The 19,939-nt window shown below is 51.3% G+C and overlaps 1 protein-coding gene across 2 annotated transcripts in view; it reads left to right on the top strand.

Annotated features, from left to right (window-relative positions):
• Nucleotides 1-19,939, top strand: part of ADCYAP1R1 (ADCYAP receptor type I) — a 39,242-nt gene that overhangs the window by 12,808 nt on the left and 6,495 nt on the right. Inside the window, exons 4-13 of one of the 2 annotated variants that reach the window (XM_022583933.3) lie at nucleotides 1,279-1,299; nucleotides 2,540-2,581; nucleotides 5,122-5,231; nucleotides 5,864-5,961; nucleotides 6,442-6,574; nucleotides 7,422-7,575; nucleotides 8,008-8,068; nucleotides 8,680-8,749; nucleotides 12,692-12,783; nucleotides 19,695-19,778. In XM_022583933.3, coding sequence (XP_022439641.1) covers nucleotides 1,279-1,299; nucleotides 2,540-2,581; nucleotides 5,122-5,231; nucleotides 5,864-5,961; nucleotides 6,442-6,574; nucleotides 7,422-7,575; nucleotides 8,008-8,068; nucleotides 8,680-8,749; nucleotides 12,692-12,783; nucleotides 19,695-19,778 — 865 coding nt within the window. Of the gene's footprint in view, nucleotides 1-1,278; nucleotides 1,300-2,539; nucleotides 2,582-5,121; nucleotides 5,232-5,863; nucleotides 5,962-6,441; nucleotides 6,575-7,421; nucleotides 7,576-8,007; nucleotides 8,069-8,679; nucleotides 8,750-12,691; nucleotides 12,784-15,796; nucleotides 15,881-19,694; nucleotides 19,779-19,939 lie in introns of both variants that reach the window. The other variant, XM_089917544.1, reaches the window with a different exon arrangement.

Below are 19,939 nucleotides of genomic sequence, written 5' to 3'. Positions count from 1 at the left end.
CTGAGACACGCGTGGGCGGCCAGGCTCGGGCCCCTTGAGACCTGGGTCTCAGCTTCGTCCTTCACCTGCGTAAGGCTTCAGCCAGTGTCCTTCCAGAAGCGGAGAGTCTCCAAGCTCCACCTCACTACAGAATCCTGCCTGCCGCTGTCCCTAATGTGTGTGTGAGAGGCAGCGGCAAAGTCTTTCACACCTGGAAGTCCAGCAACCTAGAGTGCCTGGACTTCTCTTTTTGCAAGAGGCGGAGGAGGGAGGTAGTGGCATTGTATCGGGGTGCCAGGGCCCCATCTCTGCCTCCCTGCCCAGGACCGGAGGAGGCAGGGTCTAGCTGCATCGCACCCCTGCCTCGCCTCCCCCCAACTTCCGCTCCGAGCAGGGCCTGTTAGCCACACCTCCCACCTCCAGAATCTCCAGCCAGCCCAGCAGGAGAGTGGCAGTTGAACTCTCCCATCCTGACAGCGCGGGGACTGGGTGTGACCCAGGGCAGGATGGGAAGTGCTGAAGCAAGAGGCCCAGTATGAATGGTGGGACGTCAGGCGAGGTGGCAGCCTGCTGATTCAGCCCAGTTTCTAATTCATTCCTATACAAACCAACTTAATCACTTCCTCCACTCACGTACTCCTTTCGTTCGGTCGTTTATTTAAAGTTGACGGAACAGCTACTCTGGGTCAGGTACCATGGCAGGATTACTTCTTTTCAACCACAAAAAAAGGTAAAATGAATCAGCAGTAAAATAAAATTTTCTTAAGCTAAACTTTCCTTCAGACTCTATGCCTCCGTCTGGCAATGAATGTGTTATTTACCCCCGCTTCTTAATGGTTCACTAAGGCAGGCCTTTTTAGCATCTCCATTCACGGAGCTGGATTAGTGAGACTTGCCTTAAATACTTAGAAAGCTGAAGGTGGCGTTTTTTCATTTTATTTCCTGGTTCTCAGGGCTGAATCTCATGCTCGTTGTAATAATTGTTGCTCTGCGGGCTATTGGAGAGACGGGAACGTTGATCGCTCTCCTCCTTACACATGCCTCTGATTTTTCTCTTTAACTGTGTCCTGTTCGCGAGGGAATCGTAGAAGTCTCCAGTGTCTGGTCCAGCCCCAGCTTGTGGTTCTCATGCCTCTGGCGCCCCCAGCAGAGCCTCTCTCCAGAGTCTGGGAGTGGGAAAGAGGAGGAAATCGTCAGCAGGGCCCGGAGAGAGCAGACCTGACTTTAGACCCCTCGCTCACCTCTGTGTTCTCTCTCTCTGTCTTTCTGTCCGTCTGTCTGTCTCTCTCTCTTTCTTAGTCTGGGAGACGGAAACCATCGGTAAGAGGAACCTTGGAGAGGACAGACTGCTGATCATCTGTCCCTCCGGCAGGAGCCTGGCTCTGACTGCTGGGAGTGGGTGGGGGTGGAATGAGAGGCTCATCAGGAGCTGGGTTCATCCCACCTCCCCCCCACCCCCTCCCTCCTTGGCCATCTGGAGGTGGGGGAGACACAGGAAGATGGAAGATGGAGCTCCTGGTCTCAGGGTGCTCATGAGCTTGTTTGGGAAGTTGACACCCACTCCCCTGTGGAGGGGTTAGCAAACAAGGCCACCCGTGTGCATAGGCCACGTGCATATGTACACGTACAGGCCTGATTGTGTGAGTGAGCCCACATGTGGAGTTGGAATGTATGGCAAGCTCCAGAGTAGAAGAGACCCAACCAGGTGGCGTTCGGGCAGAATAACGGTGATGTCAGGGGAGGCTTCCTGGAGGAGGTGGCATGTCAGCTGAACCTTGAAAACAGAATTTTGAGAAGAAGAGGGGAAATTGGGGTTCACTGCTAACAGGAGATTCAGCCTAAAGAACGGGTGGAGGAGGGAATAAAGAGTCAGGAGAGAAAGAGAAAAAATGTCTGAGGAGGAAGTCTTCGGAGTTCTGGGTTCCCTTTGATGGGAGTGGTTTGTGGGCTGAGATTGAGGGTTGAGCACCAAAGAAAGAATGCAAGCCCAGGACCCATATTGCTATTCTTTGCCCTTTTCTTGAAAAGACCCAGTTAATTAACTTACTTACAAAACAGAAATAGACTCACAGATATAGAAAACAAACTTATGGTTACCAAAGGGGATAGCGGAGGCGGGGGCGGAGATAAATTAGGCGTTCGGCATTAACACATACACACTACTTTATATAAAATAGATAAACAACAAGCACCTACAAAAAAAGAGGAAAGGCCCAGTTACCCTCTTCCAGTCCTCTCCCACTCCAGAGGCCCTCCCATCCTCCCGACAATGTCCCATTTCCACTCCCTGTGGTCCAGTGTGGAGAACTGAGTCATGGGCCACCATTAGCATCATAGAAATACAAAGCAAATGGGATGGAATTGGAAGGTGCAGTGTGTCAGACAGGTGTGTGTGGCTACTATGTGGGACGCAGCCTCTTGGCCAAGATCCCATCTCCCCCCAGCCCTGATCCTTCAGGCCAGGGGCAGCCTTGGCCTTCCACGGTGCAGAGTAAGCAGTGGATAGCCCAGGCGAGCTGATGGCCGGGTGTCCCGACTCATGCTCACACCTGTTTTGCAGGAGAGTTTGGATTTGCTGACAGTAACTCCTTGGATCTCTCAGGTAAGGGACGAGCTGGGGTTTACCATGGGCTGGCTGGAGGGAGGGCATCTGCTAACCCGTGAACTTGGGGAACCCCTCCTCCCAGGCCGGTCTATGCCTCTCTCTGGCTGTGTGATCTTTGGCAGCTCGCTTTCCTTCTCTGATAAAGCTGTGGATTTTCTCCATGGAAATTTGCACGCAAGTGCTCAGACAGAACACTGTGCATACAATTTCAGGGAAGCACAGATCTCAGTAAAGAGCTCCCTAAGTGGTCTCCGATAGCGTTGAACTCCCACATGTAGAACAGTGGTTCTCATACTTTAAAAATCACCTAATGGGCTTGTTAAAGCAGATTCCTGGACCTCACTCCCAGAGTCTGATTCAGCAGGCCTGGGTGGGGCCTGAGAATGTGCATTTCTAGCCAGTCTCCCAGGTGATGCTGATGGGCTGGTCTGGGGGGGCACCCACTTTGAGAACCCCTGCCCTAAGATTCTGTGCTCCTACAGAGTTGCCGGGGCAGAACAGCCTAGTGAAGTAGGTGCAGCCACTGCAGGGTGGTGACAACCTGGAGAGTACTGCATCTTCCGGAGATTTCTGTCAGAACGGTAGACTGGCAGATTCATGCAATAGTTCTGAACAAAAAGGTTTATACTTTTCTGAGCCCACGCTGTATTATACAAAGAGGAAGAAGGAAAATAAAAGAAAGGAAATGGCTTGTATCTCCAGGATACTTTTTTAAAAAAATGTTTTTCAAAGCGACTTCCCTTTCCTCTTCCCACCACCCCGATGTGGGCAAAGCAGAGAGGAGACCCAGGGAAGGGAAGGGCTTGGCCAAGGCCGTGGTCCCCTAGGACGTGCAGACTTTCTGAAAGAAACGTTCAGAGGGACTTGGAAAGAGGTTGCCAGTAGCAGCCTGAAACAGATTTGCTTGAAGAAGGATCCATTTGGCATCAAACTGTGGGACAGAAGTGAGCCCTTCTCTCCCTGGACCTGCCAGATGTCCTTTTTGTTCTGGGTCATAAGACTCAGAATCTGAGCAGCGATGGAGACCAGTCTCCCCGCTCTGGGCAGAGCTGTCTTTATGGCAGGAGAGCCCGCCCTCCGCTGCTTCCCAGAGTCCCAGGAAGTGCGTTTCTGACTCCTGGCTAAAAAGAACTGGCCTTGGGCTTCTCTGGTGGCGCAGTGGTTGAGAGTCCGCCTGCCGATGCAGGGGACACGGGTTCGTGCCCCGGTCCGGGAGGATCCCAGGTGCCGCGGAGCGGCTGGGCCTGTGAGCCATGGCCACTGGGCCTGCGTGTCCGGAGCCTGTGCTCTGCAGCAGGAGAGGCCACAGCAGTAGAGGCACGTGTACCGCAAAAAAAAAAAAAAAAAAAAAAAAGAACTGGCCTTAGATCTTCCAACTCAGGCAGCAGGACACGAGGTTGGAAAAGTGTAGGGGTCCCCTTTCTTGGCCTCTGCCCTTGCCCCCTTCCTGAGTGCCCCAGGGGTGGCCTCGGCCACAGAGGGGGGATTCTTCCAACAACATGGGTGTTGGAGCCTCTTTTATGCAGATGTCTCTTGTATACGATTTTCTGGCCCCTGAATCCTGAAAGGAAGAGCAACCCCAGGTGTCCTAACACACCAGGTAAACTCCCAGGAAGCCAGTCTGGGAAGGGGGGTCAGCCTGGGGCCACACTCAGGGGCTGGGCTGGAGGCAGGGGACGGCTGCTGCCTTCCCGCCTCCCCCAGACATCTGTGCTTCACCTTTAGACAATCAGGAGCGGGGAAGGTGAGATGAGCAATCATTAAAGGCCAAAAGGCACCCAGGCGGGGTGAAAACCAGACTGGACTCCACTCTGCAGCCAGCAAATGACTCCTGCCCACTCTGGTGTCCTGCAAAATGGCCTTTAAAGTCGAGCAAAAGAAAATTAAAGTATATTAGTGACAGGAAACAGACCTCTAAACCTGAAAAGGCAAAGTCTCTTTTTTTCTACACCTAAATATGTATCTTAATAAGATCTGATGCTGGGTCAGTGGAGGTCTGGTCCTTGTTAATTAAGCCACGTGTCCCCTTCACATGGGGTATTGCAGCTGCTGGAAGGCCCAGAGCTCCCGGTAAAGGCATCACCTAGAGCTCCAGGTATGACGAGAACTCCTGCTGCACCACCACCTGAGGTGACTCCTGGGCCAGAATTTTGGGGCCTGGAATCTGCATTTGTGATCCCAGGTCATTCTTCTGCTCGCCGAAGTTTGGCAAGTGCCGACCCAGGGCCTAGGGCAGGGGCTCAGGCCTTTCCCTAGGCGGAAGGAGGCTGGATTCGTTCTGGCTCAGTCCCCTCACCCCTTGTTTAGAGATCAGCTTGCACTTTGTCCTCCTACCCTCCTCATCCTTTGTATAAGGATAAAAGCAATTACTACTTTCCCTTGGACAGTGGAGGATCTCACGAACCTTCAGCTGCCAAGCTTCTCAGATGGGCATGTGGATTTCCAGGAATTCCCGCTTAAGAAGTAATTTTCGGTTAAGAATTTTGGAGCCCTTTTAAATCATTTCTGTGGCTTGCTGAGTTTTTGTTCTGCTGCAGACATGAGGGTGGTGAGCCGGAACTGCACAGAGGATGGATGGTCGGAGCCGTTCCCTCATTATTTCGACGCTTGTGGGTTTGATGAGTACGAGTCTGAGACCGGGGACCAGGTGAGTGTCTGCTCCTCACCTGGAGGTGGAGGGATGAGGCTGAGGAGGTGGGTGGAGGGGTGTGTCCACCAGAGGCCTGGACTTCTGATGGACGTGCGGAAGCTCCGGTCCCCAGGCAGCGTTCATGAGCACCTGCTGCATGAGAGGGCAGGACTTTCATTCGCTCATTCTGGGCTGAGAAACAACTGGTTTGCTGCTTGAGCTCCTCCGGCCCCCAGCCCGCGTCCTCCACCTCCCTAGCTACTCTTTCAGGATACACAGACTTTCTGTGGCCCAGCCATTGAAGGGTTAATGTGGGGCCCAGCAGGGAGCCTCCCGGCTCCTCCCCCAGGATGAGGCTGGGCCCCCTTCTGGCTGGTCAGTGCTCCTGCACTCTGCCAGCACTCAGCTTTTGCACAGTGCGGATTCTGCAGAGGGAGGAGGTGGCTCGGCGGGGGGGGGGGGGGCGCCTGGGGGTTGGGGGTGTCGGGGGGTGGAGGAACTGAGTGGGGTGTGGAGGAGAGGCCATCAACAAGAGCAGAGAGGAGGGAGGAGCTGGGCAGCAGGCCCTGGCCTGGGAGATCGGATGCAGTTCCGTGGGGGCCGGGGGCAGGCCCCATGTGGAGCCCTGCGTGTCCTGTGCTCTGCTCCAGGATTATTACTACCTGTCGGTGAAGGCCCTGTACACAGTTGGCTACAGCACGTCCCTCGTCACCCTCACCACTGCCATGGTCATCCTGTGTCGTTTCCGGTGAGACCCTGGGCAGCATTCGAGCGAGTGCAGCCCACCCCAGCTCAGAGCCCTTGCTCCATCCCTCCCACCTCCCACTCCTTCCCTGGATGTCGGCTCTGGAAGTCCCTTGGAAGGCATTTCCCCCACCCCTAGGATAAGAGATGGGAAACTTGATCCCAGAGAGGGCAACTGACTTGTCCAGGGCCACACAGCAAGGAAGACCCTGGGCAGGAGACCTACGTTCCTCACTTTATCTTCCTGGTCTAGATAAAGAGAGGTCACAGGAGAGAGTAGGTCACGGGGTAGTGGGGCCAGGTGGCAGGGGCCTGGGAGTGAGCAAGGGTTTAGAGCCTAGGTGGGAAGAAGGGGATGGTCTAGGTGGAGGACCCCCTTGAGACAAAGCCGTGGAGTCGGCCCAAAGCAGACCCTGAGGTGGAGGGTGGAAGGCTGTGGAGTTCCTTACTTCAAAGCCTTTTGCTTCCCTGGCCGCTGGTGTAGGAAGCTGCACTGCACCCGAAACTTCATCCACATGAACCTCTTTGCGTCTTTCATGCTGAGGGCCATCTCCGTCTTCATCAAAGACTGGATCCTCTACGCTGAGCAGGACGGCAACCACTGCTTCATCTCCACTGTGAGTGCGCGGAGCCCTGCCAGGACTGGCCCTCCCTGCGACGCCCTGCCGCCCAGGTGTTTTCCTACAGGTTAAGGCATCGACCCCAGTGAACACGGGAACCCAGGAATGACCATGCGGTTACTAGCAGCCAGTGAGACCCCAGCGGGACTTCACTTCCTGTCCCTTGGCCTCTGTGTGTCCTTGGCAGAGCAGTTGAGGAGGGTCGGGTGGAAATGTCAAGTTCCGCTTGACTAGGCTCAGAGAGAGGGCTGGCTTGGCCGCGGGTCGTTTAACCCAAGATGGAGCCAAGGGGCTGATTGGCTGGGGTTCCCTCCAGACCACCTCCCCAGTTCTGATACATTTGGAGATAAGCAGAAAAGATAGGCTTCGTTGGGGCAGGATGGAAAGAACAGCCCAGAGCACAAGACCTTGACCTGAAAGGGCTCACTTGGAGGGGGATCTATGAGATTTCCGGGGGGCCAGGGGTGTTCCCCTAACCTATGTGATGCCTGAAACCTCTATTTTACCAAGGAGCCTCCTGCAGGGTTCTCCTTATTCGCCTCTCCTGTGGGGACTGGGGACGGGACGGGAAAGTCGGGGAGAATGAGCCTGGGGAGAAAAGGGGGTTCCATGTTCTCTGACCTGTGCAGGTCTGCCTCCATGGCAGCTTCGACTCGGACTCATAGGATGCTGCAGTTTTAAACTCTGAATCCAGGAATATTGAGTCTTTCAGACCCACGGGGTGTTTAAGCCCGAGCATGCTTCAGCTGAAGGGTCCTCAGGATCCTCTCTGGTCCTGCTGGGCTGGATTTTCAGGGTTCGGTGGGGTCTCGTGCCACCCTCCCCCTCCTCGCTCTCCCTGCAGGTGGAATGCAAGGCTGTGATGGTTTTCTTCCACTACTGTGTCGTATCCAACTACTTCTGGCTGTTCATTGAGGGCCTGTACCTCTTCACCCTGCTGGTGGAGACCTTCTTCCCCGAGAGGAGATACTTCTACTGGTACATCCTCATTGGCTGGGGTAGGTCACTGGCTGTCTCCCAGACAGGTTCAGGCCTCATGGCCGGGGATGTCCTTGGTCCTGCCGTACGGGAGCGTCAGGTCAGAGGAGGGAGGCACTGACCTGCCTCACAGCTGATGGCACACTCCCGGTTCTTGGATGCTTTCTTGCTCTTCTCGTAGGAAGCCCACTGTCTGATGGAGGGGATATGCTCAAGAGTCCTCCTGAGAGGCGAAGTAGCCCAGGGTTTGGGAGAGACATGGACCCCCAGGAGGCCTGGGTGTGAGGGACAGTTAGGGTCCCCAGGACTCCAGGTCTGAGAGGGAGACATGTCCCATGGGTCGGGACCCCACCTCTGAGGGGTTCATTGGCCCCCAGAAGCCCTAAGTCTGAGGGGGACACTGGGCCTATTGGTTTTCCAGTTATCACAGGGCTCCTTTTCTTGCTCTCCAGGGACCCCAACTGTGTGTGTGTCCGTGTGGGCTGTGCTGAGGCTCTACTTCGATGACACAGGGTGAGTACATGCCCGAGAGCCAGGGCCGGAGCCCCAAGGAGGCTCTTACAGATGGTTGTCAGCGGCTGTCCTCATATCCCATGAACCGTCTCAGGCAAACCATCCAATGCCGGGCATGGCTGCACCCCCAGCCCTGGGCAGTGACTGTGCCCTGACCCCACTGCGGGTGGACCCACCCAGCCACATCTCAGCCAGGACTCGGTGAGGGAATGTGCAAGGTTTCAGAGTCCTGCTCTGCTTCTGGGCCCAACTCTGAGTGGCTGTTCTCCTTTTAGGGAGGGGAGGAGGAATATCGAGGGTGAGGTCGCATCTCCCAGAGCCCTAGGTCTGAAGGGGGAACATGGCCCTTGCCCAGGAGCCCGCTGGTGCCCTCACTCCTGGGCTCCAGTCCCTGCCTTGACAGGGGAGCAGAGGGAAGGACCAAGGCACTGGAACCAGGGCTGGGCTTGGGTGTGCAGCCCGCCTGAGAGCTCTCCTTCCAGCCAGCCCCTCCTCAGAGCTGCAGGAGGGGCTGGCTGGAAGGAGATGGTGATGCCCTTCCATCCCTTCCAGCCAGCCAGGAGAGATGATGCCCCCAAGCATCATCTCTCTTCTTTCTGTCTGTCTTGCAGCTGCTGGGATATGAATGACAACACGGCTCTGTGGTGGGTGATCAAAGCCCCTGTGGTTGGCTCCATAATGGTGAGTGTCCTTGGGACAAGAAGCAGGGAAGAAACAGAGGCCTGGGCTGAAAGGCAGGGGAGGAGGAGAAATAAAGAGGTCACCACACAAACCAACCTCCCGTGGCTGTGTTATATTCTGCAAAAAGGATGCACAAGTTATTTAGCTCTTCCGCGAGTGCTGGACATTTATCTTTATCCCATTTTCCCTCATTATGAAAGATGCTACTAGGAACAGTTCTGTGCATAGTTGTGAAAACGTGTGAATATTTCTTTAGAATTAATCCCTAGAGTAGAATTGCTGGGTCACAAAGGGTATTCCCATATCATTGTCTGCACTTGTAATTTCAATCATTTAAATTTTTGCACAGCCTTGTGGGAGATAATGGTAGCTTATTGTTTTAATGTGCATTTCTCCATATTGCTAGTGCAACAGAGCATTTTTTTCAAATATTTATTGACAATTTGTTTTTATTCTGGTTATTATCTATTCTTTGCTCATTTTTCTAGTCCAGTTGTTATCTTTCTTACTGTTCGATAGATAGTAATGCTTCATCTGTTATACATGTTGTAAGTATACTTCCAAGATTGCATAGCTTTATATAGTCAGACCGTCAGGCTTTCTCATCATGAATTCTGAGACTTCTTTCTTTCTTTTTTTTTTTTTTTTTGTGGTACGCGGGCCTCTCACTGTTGTGGCCTCTCCCGTTGCGGAGCACAGGCTCCAGACACGCAGGCTCAGCGGCCATGGCTCACAGGTCCAGCCGCTCCGTGGCATGTGGGATCTTCCTGGACCAGGGCACTAACCCGTGTCCCCTGCATCGGCAGGCGGACTCCCAACCACTGCGCCACTAGGGAAGCACTGAGCCTTATTTCTTGTTTATGGAAGTCTTTCCCAACCTTAAGATATAAAAGTATTCTTAATTGTTTTATAACAATTTTATAGATTGCATTATTACACATATGCCTTTAATCTATCTGAAATTTTATTTCTCTGTCTGATCTGAAATGATAGCTAACCTTATTTTTTTTCCAATGGGTGGACATCCACCCTCTCAGTTCTTTTTATTGAATAGGTCCTTCTTTCTCCATTACGTAGAAATGCCACTTTATCGTAAACACTCAATGTACTCTACTTGTATTTAGTTCCAGACTTCCTACTCCATGTAACTAATCTACTTGGTTTTTCCTGTGGCAAGTTACTGTAAACTGGCAGCATGTTTTGATATCGGGTGTGCTCATATCCCCTTCCTTATTTTTTTCCCCTTCCAAATTTTCTCGCACATTTACTTTTTCAGATGGACTTTCAAATTTGTCAAGTTGCAGATTTGTCAAGTTGCAAAAAAAAAGGCTGGTTGAGATTTTTATAGGAACTCCATTGAATTTATAAACAAATTTGGAGAAGTGGTTTTCTTAAAATATTGAGTCTTCCTTTCCAAGAATATGGCATGATTCTCCATTTATTCAGTCTTTCTCATAGAGTCATTTTTGACAGTTTTTTTTAGTTGTCTTGTTAGGTTTCCCTTTATGGTGTCTTTCCGTTTGTGCTCGTCTTGTGTCTAGGAATCATTCTTTCGTTATATTTTCTAGTGGGTGTATTTGTGCTGGGACTTAGGGAAGCTATTAGTTTTTGTGTATTTTTTTCTTTTCTTGGTTACCTTTTGAAGCTCTTTTATTGGTTCTTATCCATTTTCAGTTGGTTCTCATGGAAAATTACATGATCTATAAATGGAAATACATTTTATTTTTCATTTCCAGTATTTATACTGTTTATTCCTTGGTTTCTTTGAGGATGGTGTTTGGTATAGTTTTGGGGAGTTACCTTCACTGAATTAGCAAAGTTTCTATTCTTTTCTTGTTTTAGTGTTTATTTTTTAAAAGTCAGGAATAGGTGTTGAATTTTATCAGATGTGTTTTGGAGACATTAATTGATCATTCCCTTAGTGATGGACATTTATAATATTCCAGTTTATCTTCTTGATGAACAGTGTTGTGGTGGATATATTTGTGCATACTCTTGAGTTATGTGTGAATATGCTTTAGAGTAAATCCCAGGAGTGGAATTTCTGGGACAAAGGATGTATACGTTTAACACTTTCATGGATATCAAATTGCCTTCCACAGGCAGAGTACGAAAGTGCTCATTTCTTATGTTTTTGTTGATGTTTCCATTACTGAACTATTCACCAATCTTATGTGGTGTAAAGGTAGTTCGTTGTTTTAATCTGTTAATGTAACAAATATTGGTAGATTTTTTTTGCATTCCTGACGTAGAACCTTTATGGCTGTGATCTGTTTGTTCTTTGTTTGTTTGGTTTTTTTTGTTTGTTCTTTTAATGCACTGCTAAATTCTATATGTTAATATTTTGTTTATAGTTTTTACATCGTTCTTTGTAAGTTCTCCGGTTTCAGGCGTGTGCGTGGGTGTGTGTGCGCGCACACACTTTCTGTCCTTGTCTACGTTTTGTACTAGGGTTTTGTTAGCCTCATAGGTAATTTGGGAGGTTTTCTTTTTATTTGCTTTTAAATAATGAAGTAGTATGTAAATTACATCTTCCCTAAGGGTATTTTGAAACTGGCCAGTAAAATTATCTGGGCTGGTGCCTTTTAATGCATAAGTCTTTGAGTACTTTTTAAATTTCTCCTGAGGTCATTGCTCTATTCTGATTTTCTACATGTTGATTTGATTTGATTAATTTATATTTTCCCATTTTGTTTGATTTTTTTTCCTTGTGATGATTTAAAATATTCTGTACATATGTTGTCCTCTTTCTCATCCCTAAATGTGCTTAATTGCATTTTCTCCTTTTGGACTAACATGTGCAGTTAACAGTATTTACTGTGCTAAATCCCGGGTACTGATTAGACACTGAGCATGCAGTAGAAAGCAGGACTGACAGAACCCTGCCCTCTGGAGGAGGCTTTACCACTCTACTTGATCTGTGAAAACAAGCAGAGCAAAACCAAAAAATTTTATTTTTATCGATCAAGTCTACTTTTTTTTTGTATTTCTTTAATGATTTTTTTTTTGCAGTACGCGGGCCTCTCCCTGTTGCGGCCTCTCCCGTTGCGGAGCACAGGCTCTGGACGCGCAGGCTCAGCGGCCACGGCTCACGGGCCCAGCCGCTCTGCGGCACGTGGGATCCTCCCGGACCGGGGCACGAACCCGTGTCCCCTGCATTGGCAGGCGGACTCTCAACCACTGCGCCACCAGGGAAGCCCTCTTTAATGAATTTTTATCTTTAACTTCTTTCTTGTATAACTTAAATTTGTGGTACTCTTTCCCTAGATTTTGATTTGAATGGTTAATTATTCTATTTTCAATATTTATTATTTTTTATTAAGTTAGTGTTAGGCTCTCCGTTTCCTCCTTGAGCGCTGCTTTGCTACAGCCAGATGTTGCTGCTGTTATTTGCTCCCCTCCCTCTTCCTTTCTCACCATACACACAGCTTCCCGCTTTGTTTAGAGAGCTTTTGTCTGAAGGTAAACGTTATTGCTATCCCCAGGCAGTCCTTTAATTAATAATGCTTATATGGTTGTCCATTCTGGTTTTCCGTATTCAGTGACTCTGGACTTGGAGTTTCTCCAGAGGACAGCTCTCACCTCTGCGATAGCCTCTTCGCTCCTTGGCACTGTAGTTTTTCCATCACCCTGACACTGTTTGCTCTTTCTTTTCCAGAAATTGCTCCCTTTTCTGGCTCACTCATGATAATCTTTGCTATTTCTCAGTACTCTTATGGAATTCTTCTTCATCTCTCTCTTCTGTCATTTCAGTGATATGGAGGGAGGCTGGGGGGTGAATGAGTGTGTTCTCATGCTGCCATCTTAAGATTATAAGCCTAGATGGGATCTTGACTGGATGGGAGGAGGGCCCTGTTGGGGGAATAACAGACAGTGCAGAGGCCGGGGTGTGGAAAGTCTTTGCTCAGAATCATTTTCATCTGGTTTTTCTTTGCTTCTCAGGTTAACTTTGTGCTCTTCATCGGCATCATTGTCATCCTCGTGCAGAAACTTCAGTCTCCAGACATGGGAGGCAATGAGTCCAGCATCTACTTGTAAGTACCATTAGGTGAATGCCATGGTCAAGTCCAACAGGTGTATGGGCCCTGCACACAGGACACAGGAGGAGAAGGCCTGGGTGTCGCTGATGGGGTACCCTAGCATGGGCATTGGCAAGAATTCTTTTGGGTTAAAGTACCTTTAAAATATAGTTGCCCACCTCTCCTTCAGTCATCTTCCATCTCAACCCTTCTTGCTTTGTGGTCAGGAACATGACCATCTGGGTGTGTGTGCTGTGGAGGCACTTCCGGCCCCGGGGAGGCAGGTTGGTGCCCTGTGATTGGCTGGAGGGGCCAGATAGGCACAGGGAATCTGAGGACAGTCTCTGGCGTGGAAGCCGTATGTGTTGCGTCCTCAGTTTAAGAAGAGAGCAGGTTAGAAGGAGCTGAGGTGCTCTCGTGGCACCAGAGGGGGCTGGTCCGGCCTCCATCAGAGGCTGCAGCCTGGGGCTCAGAACCTTGATGGGCTGCCCAGTGGACAAGTGGGACAGCAGAGAGACTCCAGCAGAGGGCTCCTCCACCCTGCCATTCTCCCGGAGAGAGGGAGAGGCAGGAACTGCTCAGGGATCAGCACCAGATCCTTCCCTCAGGCTCCTTGAGGCTTCCCCAGGTCAGTGGAGATTGCCCTTGGTCTCTGTTCAGCCTGGGCACCTCTCCTGTGATAGTAGCCCTTCCGCTGGCGGCAGGGGTTAGCCTAGGGCCTGGTTCCGTCAGGCTTGCTCCTCCCCGCGTGTAGGATGATTAGATTGACCGCCCCTCCCCTCCTTCTTTTGGCTCTCCATTTATTGCCCTTTATTTTTTCATGTTTTGGCAAATGTTTACCAACCTTTGCTTATATGTGTATGTTATGTAGCTGAAAATTTTTCATCCACATAAGTCATAAACTCTTGGAGGCCCTGCCCTGATGGGCTGGTAGGGCCAGCTGTCTGCAAGTAACTGCCCCGGAGAGATCATTCCTGCCTTCTTCTCCAGGAGCCACAAAACAGGGCCCCACCGCTCCCCTCACCTTTTCTGGTCCAGTGTCAGAAACCACATCCTTACGTCTGGCCTGCTTATCCTGCTTGAGGGTGGCTTGGTTCCCACGCTAGCAGTCATCTCGGGCCTCTGAAGCTGGTGGGTAGCAAAGTCGGCCTTGTCTGTCCTTTGAGCTCTAAGCAAGCATGGTTCCCCCAGCTCCTGCCCCACCTTGCTTCCTGGTAGGATCTGTTTCTTCTTCTGAGGTCCCTGGCACCTCTCCTCTGGGGCCTCTCCTAGCTTCCCCTCACTCTGCCTGTGCAGGGTCATACATGGTGGCTCAGCTGCAGCCTGAGTAAGGACCCTCTGTTGACCCCCGGACATACTTTACCAGCTTGGACATCCCTCCCCAGGCAGCAAGAACCCCAGGGTCTGGAGGGAGGGAAGTGTGGAGCCAGGGTTTTCAAGGTAAATTGTAGACTGGGAGCTGTAGAGTCTTGTCAGGCCTTCCTAATGCATAGATAAGAACCATCTGTAATTAGCACAGGGTTTATACATTGAAGTACAAACGTTTAAAGAACCAGCTGCAGGCATGCCTCGTTTTATCACGCTTCACTTTACTGTGCTTCGCAGTTATTGCTTTTATTACAAATTAAAGGTTTGTGACAACCTTGTGTTGAACAAGTCTGTCAGCCCCATTTTCCCAATAGCATTTGCTCACTTCGTGTCTCTGCATCACGTTTTGGTAATTCTCGCAATGTGTCAAACTTCTCCATTATTATAGTTGTGGTGATCTGTGATCAGTGATCTTTGTCACGACTGTGGCTCACTGAAGGCTTAGATGATTAGCAGTTTTTAGCAATGAAGTGTTTTCAAATTAAGGTGTGTACATTTTTTTTTAGACATTATGCTATTGCACACTTAACAGACTACAGGACAGTGTAAACATAACCCTTATATGCACTGGGAAATCACAAAATTGATGTGAGTTGCAATATTCGCTTTATTGCGGTATTCGCTTTATTGCTGTGGTCTGGAACTGAACCCACAATATCTCAGGGGTATGGCTGTAGTTGGTTTACTCTTTTTTTTTTTTTTGCGGTATGCGGGCCTCTCACTGTTGTGGCCTCTCCCGTTGTGGAGCACAGGCTCCGGACACGCAGGCTCAGCGGCCATGGCTCACGGGCCCAGCCGCTCCACGGCATGTGGGATCTTCCCGGACCGGGGCACGAACCCGTGTCCCCTGCATCGGCAGGCGGACTGTCAACCACTGCGCCACGAGGGAAGCCCTGGTTTACTTTTATCATGTAAAAAATCCCCCTCAAATCTCAGCACAGTTTTTTTTTGAGAGAAATCTAAACTTGTGCTCGTCTCAAGCCCCAAAGATTAAACCTCAGGTGGATGTGGTCTGCAAGCCAGGTGGGAGGGCTGACACAGGACAAGGGGTCAGCTTGATCCCATTAAATGCAGCATCATGCTTGAGTGTTTCTAGGGTCCAGGAGACCCTACTGGTGAAAGTGAGGGACATTCAAAGTGGCCATGCCGCGAAGAGCTGCAGAGCATTTAAAAACACTTGCCATTCAGTACATGCACGTTTAATGCCCACACGGCAAATCTGGATTAACTATAATCCCCATTTTACAGCCAAGGGAACTAGTTATCAGTGAAGTTAGATGAATCCAGCAGGAAAGAGTGAAGCCATAGCCACAGTGCAGGCAGACCCTTGACTTCAAACTCGACTGCACCATCATTTCTACCCTCAGAGACTTTACAGACAAGAAGATAGTGTTAAACAAGGCTTCCTGGAAGAAGAGGCCCCAGTGGGTTCCAGCCTTGTAAAAAACTGCCCCACCTGGAGTGCTTTGAGCTGGGAGGTATCTGCTGCAGGTGGGGAAGGGGGTAGACAATGGGGGGGATTAAAAAAGGGGCATGACACGGTAGGAGAGGGAGATTTCGGGGCTACGTCCGAGTCCCCTTGGGTCAACAGAGTTACGTGTTGGGCTGATATCCCTTCATATCTGCCCACAACAGCTTTCCGGGTTTTTCCTGTTTCCAGAACAAATTTAAGCCTGGGCATCCCCAAGAAAGCCCGAGAGGACCCCCTGCCTGTGCCCTCAGACCAGCATTCACTCCCCTTCCTGTAGGTTGGTTCCAGCTGCTCAGATGATAAGGGTTTGCCCTCCTCCCTAGACCAAGACGGCGCTCCCGACCCAGCCGCAGAGGGACCTGTTGGGACCTGAGGCTCCGGCAGGGGGACAGTGGCCCTGAGCCACCTCCATTCTCTCACTGGCTGGTAGAAGGAGTGGCTGGGCTCAGGACTTGGGCAGTGGCCAGGCATGGAGTGTGGGCCTGGGTCGGGGCTAAGCCTGCGCTTAGGCTCGACTTGGTTTGGGGCAGATGGTTTGGGCTCAGGCCCATTCTGGGGTCAGGGTTAGCCTGCCTTGTCTTGGGGACCAGAGTTTACCTCTGTGAGAAGCCAACTGGTTGAGAAACAGGAGGGTGAGGTTTCAGGGCAGACACTGATTGTGCTGAGAGCATCTCAGGCCTGGCCCTGCAGGGAGCTGGCTTTATTCCCAGTGCTCTCCCTGCTGCAAGATGGGCATTGGGAGCTGCCTCTTGGGTCTGGGGTCGGGGAGGGAAACCCCATCTGTATTTCCCTCAGGCATCCCACAGAGCAGGTCCCCACGGCACCTTGGGGTAAAGGAAGGAGAACAGACACCGTGATGTATTGGGTTGGCCAAAAAGTTTGTTCAGGTTTTTTCCATAAGATGTTACCCGAACTAACTTTTTGGCCAACCTGATAGCATATAGCTCAGCAGGGCTGTGACCTACCCAGTGTCGGAGGGATGACATTCGCCTCTGAAGACAGACTCTTCCATGTCTAGGCAGAAGTGCATCCGGGAAGCTCTCAGCCCACAACCTAAGGCTCTCAGTTCACATGGGGCTCTATCTTCTCCTTCCAAAGCACTCTCTCCCTTGTCTGGGAGCACCCTATCCTGACAGCTCCTGTTAGGGATTGGCAGTAGGGAATGTTTGCCCCCATTTTGCAGGTGGAGAAACTGAAGTCCAGAGAAGGAAAGCGGCAACACCTAAAATCAGCAAGTCAGTGGTCAAACAAAGCTTTGAGCTCAGGTGTCCCGACCCCCAGGTCAGGCCAGGGGCACTGAGGGCTGGCTGGTCCTCAGTTGCGGGGGAGAAGGAGGGTGGGCAGGGAAACTCCAAGATCTGCTGAACTGGGCTGCTGGCTGGCGTACCAGTGTGGTGGGGAGTGCCTCCCTGGGGACTGGGCCGGGGCTCTAGGGGTACACAGCATCTTAGCACCAGGAGGGACCCTATGGAGAACGTTTAGCTCAGGTCACAACATTCTGTGGGGCTGCCGAGTGTCCAGTGCTATGCCGACCACTAGGAGCAGGGTGAAATAGACAGGGGTGCTGCCCACAAAGGGTTCCCCTGCAGGGGTCTCTGTCTAGCATCCAGGGGCTACAGCCCAGGCAGCCTTGCACGCAAAAGACACCGCAGCATTCGTGGAGTTTAGCTTGAGACCAAAGCAGGGTCAGAAGAAACCATGTGCTGCATCCCTGGGTTATAGATGGGCTGGAAATGGCTTTGACCTTCCTGCAGACACACAGCAAAGCCTTGGCAGAGTCAGGCCTGGGAGCCAGGGCTCCCTGACTTGCAGATGTGGGTGTGAGCCGTGCACCTGCTGTGGGGTTCTCCAAGCAGCCTCTATCCGCTACCCTTGTCTGAGTTTCTTATCCTCCCTTGGATCCAAGTGAGAACTGAGCTGATCAGCCAGCCTAGGTTTATCTCTTCCTGTTGATTGCATTTCTTTTCTGTTTTTCACTAACAAGTGACTTTTCAGAGATTCTGACGTCTTTCTTTCTCATGCCTGTCTCTCGCTTTTCTGCCACCCCTTTTCCTTTTTGTTTCTTTTCACTGGATCCTTTTGAACAGTCATTGGAGGTTTGGGGAAAGGGGGTCTCAGAGGAGAACAACTGAAGCTTTAGAGTTTGGGTGTGCAGGAAGTGACATCTGAGGTTTGGGCTCTTGGGCTCCTGGACCCTGATTTCTGTGATTTCCAGGCCAAGGTTGAGGGGTCAGGCCACTGGCTGTAGGAGAGGGTAGTCAACCTTTCAATCTGGGCAAGGTAGAGAATAAATTTGAAGACTAGAATGGCTTCCATTCCTGAACACCCAATTAAGCTCTTTTAATTATTGAGGAAAACATACTTGTATGTGTCCATCTGTCTCTTTGTATGTGTACAAAACAGACCTTTGACATTTCATTGAGGCACATGAAAAACTTCTCAAATACATGACTTCCTCACAACAGTGTTCCTGGAATTTTGATTTGCAGGTGGAGCACCTAGGGATGTTGTTAAAATGCAGATTCTGAGGCAGCAGGTCTGAGCCAGCCACTGAAATTCTGCATTTCTAAGAAGCTCTCAGGTGGTACTGATACTGCTGGTCTGGGTAGCAGAGCATCATAACATCCGTCATCTGTATAATGGTTCACTAGTGCCCATCTCACAGTCTGGTGTGAATTGAAACATGTTGTTAATTAAATGAGAGAACCACAGACATAACTGAGGCAAGGATGCTGGGTGGACCTCGGCTTGCCCCATCTTTGAAGTGTGTGATTCACATGTTCGCCTCAGCAAAATGACGTGTCACTACATGTCAAGGACCTTCAGACTTACTCTTAAAAGAGTGGGAATCGCAAATTATGAATCCATGAATGCCAAAGGTCTGGCCTCTTTGTGCGTATCTGTTCTTATTTGCACCCGACCCCCTCCGGTTGATCAGTTCGCCAGCAGCTACTAGGAGCTCCGCCACACGATGCCTGAGGAGGGGGTGTGAAATGGGCACCTCTTCTGCAGTCTGACGAGATGACACAGCTCTTACTCCATTTCTTCCATGTTTGTCAGAGATGGAAACAAATGAGTTGTGCCGACCCAAGCACAAGCAGGTGGAAATTGAGCCTGAGACCTCTCTGAGGAGGCAGAGCTCTGTGCCTCGCCCAGTGCCAGGTAGAGCTGGACGGGCATCCTGGGCCCACCTGTGGGTGTCTCCTTAAGGTGACTCGTTTCCGCAGGCAGCGGGGCAGAGCCCGAAAGGTGCTCTCTCAGCCTTCAGCCCCTGCGCTCTGAACTTTTATCGAGAAGTCTAGCCAGCACTGTGCAGTAGGACTCTGGGCAGTGTTGGCAATGCCCCAGACCTGTGCTGTCCAGCCCAGGAACCGCTAGCTGCCTGTGGCTGTGGAGCCCTTGTAGTGTGGCTCAGGCAACCCAAGAAGTGGATTTTTCACTTAATTTTAACTTACATGGTGGATGTGTAGTGTTTCATGGGTCTGCTCCATCCATCCTGCCTCTGCTCCCCTTAGGCCCACACTGAGGTACCCGGGGGCTCAGTCAGAGGAAGGTGCGGGAGGGGAGGGTGGGGGGAGGACCAGTGGGTGCTCCAGCTGGTTTTCACAAGCAAGTGCAGAAATGACCTGATTCCAGGGCTGGGCCAGCGTGAGGTCCATGGCGTGAGTTTCCAGCTGCCCATCTTGCTGAGGGATCTCCGTCAAGGCCATGCTCTGTGCCTGGAGCTGACTCTGGAGACAGTTCCTGGTCCCCTGCGTGAGCCCCAGTCAGGCCCCACCTTCCAAACACACGTGTTCCCTCCCTCCCGAACCCCACCACCTGTCGGTTTCCCAGTGTGAGGGCTCGCATGTACCTGTGCGTCCGTGCACACACGTATATATGTAGAGGTGTGTATTTCTGCGTCCAGAGCTGACCACGTCTCGGCCCTTGGCTTCCTCCTTCTCCTCCACGTGACGCCCCGGCCCTGTCTCTCTCTGCACCCTGGGCCTCTCTGCACGCCCTGTGGACCGGGTCGCCCTAAGTCCCACCTCAGTTTCTCGTTGCCCAGTGCCCGCCGCTGAAGTAATGCGCGTCTTGTCACACCCAGCAGCTGCGTGCAGAAATGCTACTGCAGGCCACAGCGGGCTCAGCCGCACCCTTGCAAGATGTCAGAAGTGTCCACCATTACTCTGTAAGTGTGCGTGGCGTGGCCGCGGCTGGGTGTTCTGGACGGGAGGGGGACGCGTGCTGCTGCCGCCACCGCCCAGAGCTTGCGTCCGCCCAGGCTGGAGGAGAGCAGGGAGCGAGCCTGTGCCTCCAGCCCCAAGCCCTTTCCCAGCTGTTGCATGTTGA

The sequence above is a fragment of the Delphinapterus leucas genome, chromosome 9, assembly GCF_059928025.1.
Source record: "Delphinapterus leucas isolate spDelLeu-1000000601 "Yukka" chromosome 9, BTC_Dleu_Yukka2, whole genome shotgun sequence".
NCBI classification, from domain to species: Eukaryota; Metazoa; Chordata; class Mammalia; order Artiodactyla; family Monodontidae; genus Delphinapterus; species Delphinapterus leucas.
This window is presented reverse-complemented; position numbering and strand designations above follow the sequence as displayed.